Source organism: Myotis lucifugus, unplaced genomic scaffold, assembly GCF_000147115.1.
Source record: "Myotis lucifugus unplaced genomic scaffold, Myoluc2.0 scaffold_3, whole genome shotgun sequence".
Taxonomy (NCBI): Eukaryota; Metazoa; Chordata; class Mammalia; order Chiroptera; family Vespertilionidae; genus Myotis; species Myotis lucifugus.
In genome coordinates, this window is record NW_005871051.1 from 11,034,333 (window position 1) to 11,037,509 (window position 3,177).

Here is a 3,177-nt window from a genome sequence, read left to right on the forward strand (position 1 = left end):
GTGAGAGCCTACAGTAGGGAAAAGAGAGAGAGAGAGAGAGAGAGAGAGAGAGAGAGAGAGAGAGAGAGAGAGAGAGAGAAGAGCCTAGAAAAAAGAAAGAAAAAAGATTAATATGGCTGGAGTGTAGAGCGATAGGGCGGCTGGAGAGAATGACAAGCCCAGATGGTGGAGGGCCTGGTCTCCATGATAAGGAGCTTAGACTGTGTTCAGTAGGCAAAGGGAAGCCACTGAAGGAATTCAAGCAGGGCAGTGACTTGATCAGATTTGTATTTTTAAAATGACTGTGGCTGCAGTATGGCAACTGAATTGGAGAGAACAGTTTTGTAGGACCTGGATGGTAGTTATGTGCAGCACTTCAAGCAAGAGATGTAGGTGGCTAGACTGGAGCAGGGTGTGGAAAAGTGGCCACAATCCCATTTTTTAAGGCACAGGGGTCTATGTGATTCTGATGTGTGTCAGAGACATGCTAGGTTTCTGGCTTGAACTCAACAGATGAACAGGATGCCCTTTTCTGATCTCAGGGCTAAGGGAGGAAGGTTTTGGAGGGACTGTAATATACAGGTTGAGTTTGACATGCCCCAGTCATCCAAATGAAACTGTAGCAATGGCAGTTAGAACTATGAATCTAGAGTTCAAGAGCAAGGTCTAGATTTGCGTTACGGGATGGACAGTCTTTGGCAGACGGTATGTGAGGCTCCTGGAAGAGGATGAGGTCACCTGAGAGAGTACATAGGGTGGGACTCAGGAAGAGAACTCAGATTTGAGAGTTGGATAAAGGAGGAGAAGCAGAGGGAAGAGCATACTTGGTTGAAGGTGTGGGCAGTAGTGCCAAACGCTAGAATCAAGCCTTGTAATAGGATGACTGAAGCTCCCCTGTGACAGATTAGAGCTGCTTCCGGTGAATGATTAGAATAGAAGCTAGACAGGAAAGGGTTGAGTAGTGGGACATGAGAGCATGTCCACAGGGTAAAGAGACCATTGGAATCACCCGTTGGAGAGGGGATTTAAGGGAGAGAAATCTTATTTATTTAAAAATAAATCATTGTTGAAACTATTACATAGGTCCTCCTTTCCCCCCCATTAATCTCTTCCAGCCCCCTCCTGCCCCTGCCCCCCCCAAGGCCCTCACCACCCCATAGTCTGTGTACATGGTTATGCATATATCTTTTTAAAGAAATGAGAGACTTAAGCATGTTTATTGATTTATTTTTTAAATATATTTTTACTGATTTCAGAAAGGGACAGAGAGACACACAGAGAAACACCAATGATGAGAGAGAATCATCCATTGGCTACCTCCAACATGCCCCACACTGGGGATGGAGCCTACAACCAGGGCATGTGCCTTGACCAGGAATCGAACCCATGACCTTCTGGTTCATAGGTCGATGCTAAACCACTCAGCCAGGCCGGCACATTGATATACTAGGCGGGGAAGCCGGTAGACTAGCAAAGGTTGAATAACAGAAGGAAAGGTGGCTATTCTTTGGCCCAAGTCCCTGAGAAAGCAGCAGGTGATCGATCACGAGAACCAAGAAGGGCAACTGTTTCTTACAGGAAGCCAATAAGGGGCGGAGCTCAGCCTTGTACCATCTCGGTCTGCTTCCTAAGACAGGTTTGCTTCTCAAAGGGCAGAAAGACGATTATGAAAGAGGACTGCAGAGTTCAATACAGAGGAGAACGAGAAATCAATATCGTGGCCGTGGGTGACCTCTGAAAGCGCAATTTCAGTAGCTTTGAGGCAACGGAAGTCACGCGGGAGGGTTTAGAGTGGGAGGGCGGTGAAGGAAAGGGTGCAGTGGGTGCAAACCACGGGGGTAAAACACCGGCTGCGAAAAGAGAGCGACACTGGAAGGTGCCAGAAAAAAAGAAAAAGAAAAAAAAAAAAAAAAAAGGCGGGCAGGTAGGGGAGGGGAAAGGAGAAGACATTTCGAAAAATTGTGGAAGAGCAACCTGGGGCAGGGCAGGTCATTGCTCAGAGGCCCTGGATGACCCTGGCTGCGCACGCAGCCGGGCTGAACCCCGCGAGGTGCCACAGGTCCCAGAGCCGCCCCAGCCCCGAAACAGAACAGTCCGGCCGGCGGCCGCCCGCTTTCTCAGCTGGTTCTCGGAGCCGGGCTGCCCGGCCCGCCCGGGGAGGCGGAAAACCCTCCCCGCGGGGGCTCCCGAGCCGCGCCGAGGCGGCACCGCGGCACGGCGTCCCAGCCCGGCCCTGCCGCGGGCCTTGGGGGCGTTTGCAGCTGCCTTCCTCCCGCACTCGGCTGCGGTCCAGACCCAGCGGCGCGTCTCCCGCGTCCCCGCAGCGTTTGAAAGTTCCCGGGCCGAGGCCGCCCGCAGCCGCCCTAGAGCTCGCCGCTTACCGCCGCCGGGCCCGACCCGCGCGGGAGTTTCCATGCAGTCGTCCACACCCCCCTGGATTTCCCCAGCCGGCCACACACCAGCCCCACTTCCTCCTTCAGGTTTCCGCCGCCGCCGGGTTTTAGCCGCCAAAACGATGGGGCTTAGATCACTCCTCCCCGCCCACGCGGGTCCCAGCCCACCTTCGCCTTCCCACTCCCGGGAGAACCCCTGCGCCTCGCCCGAAGGAAACCGAAGAGCTTCGGCAAGTTCCGCCTCCAGCGCGGGGGGGCGGGGCCGCTCGAGCTCCTCCGGGCGGACTCGGCTGTTTCCGTGCGCGGCCGCTGCGCACTCGGCACTGGGCGGCGCTGGCTGGCTCCCTGGCTGCGGCTCCTCAGTCCGCGGCGGCTGCTGCTGCCTGTGGCCCGGGCGGCTGGGAGAAGCGGAGTGTTGGTGAGTGACGCGGCGGAGGTGTAGTTTGACGCGGTGTGTTACGTGGGGGAGAGAATAAAACTCCAGCGAGATCCGGGCCGCGAACGAAAGCAGTGACGGAGGAGCTTGTACCACCGGTAAGAGGAGCAGGAGGAGGAGGCAGGAGCCCGAGAGAGCCGGGGGGACCGAGGGGGGACGGGGAGGCGCCGGACACCTCGCGCTCCGGGCCTTTCCTCCTCGCAGGAGGGGCCGCGGCAAAGATGGAGTCTCCGTCCCGAGCCCCACAACCTCGCCGCCGTTCGCTGCGAATAAAGAATAATGGCGGCGGACTGGAGCCAGCGGCGGCCGGGCGGTAGTTACTCTGCCTGTTCGATCGTCGGTGTTTTTGGCGGGGGTGGCGGTTTTCTG

The 3,177-nt window shown here is 56.2% G+C and overlaps 2 protein-coding genes across 13 annotated transcripts in view; one reads left to right on the top strand and one right to left on the bottom strand.

Annotated features, from left to right (window-relative positions):
• Positions 1 to 1,302: 1,302 nt before the first annotated feature.
• LOC111828079 overlaps positions 1,303 to 3,177 on the bottom strand; it is an 18,833-nt gene continuing 16,958 nt past the window's right edge. Inside the window, exons 2-3 of the mRNA XM_023763255.1 lie at positions 2,361 to 3,174; positions 1,303 to 1,656 (exon numbers count right to left, since the gene is read on the bottom strand). Of these exons, the coding sequence (XP_023619023.1) occupies positions 1,625 to 1,656; positions 2,361 to 3,174 (846 nt within the window). The 3' untranslated portion in view covers positions 1,303 to 1,624. The remainder of the gene's footprint in view (positions 1,657 to 2,360; positions 3,175 to 3,177) is intronic.
• CREB1 (cAMP responsive element binding protein 1) overlaps positions 2,732 to 3,177 on the top strand; it is a 57,164-nt gene continuing 56,718 nt past the window's right edge. For 10 of the 12 annotated variants that reach the window (XM_023760617.1, XM_023760621.1, XM_023760627.1 and 7 more), the window contains exon 1: positions 2,733 to 2,906. The gene's annotated coding sequence lies outside the window, so the exon portion shown is untranslated. Of the gene's footprint in view, positions 2,907 to 3,177 lie in introns of all 12 variants that reach the window. The other 2 variants (XM_023760640.1, XM_006082449.3) reach the window with 2 other exon arrangements.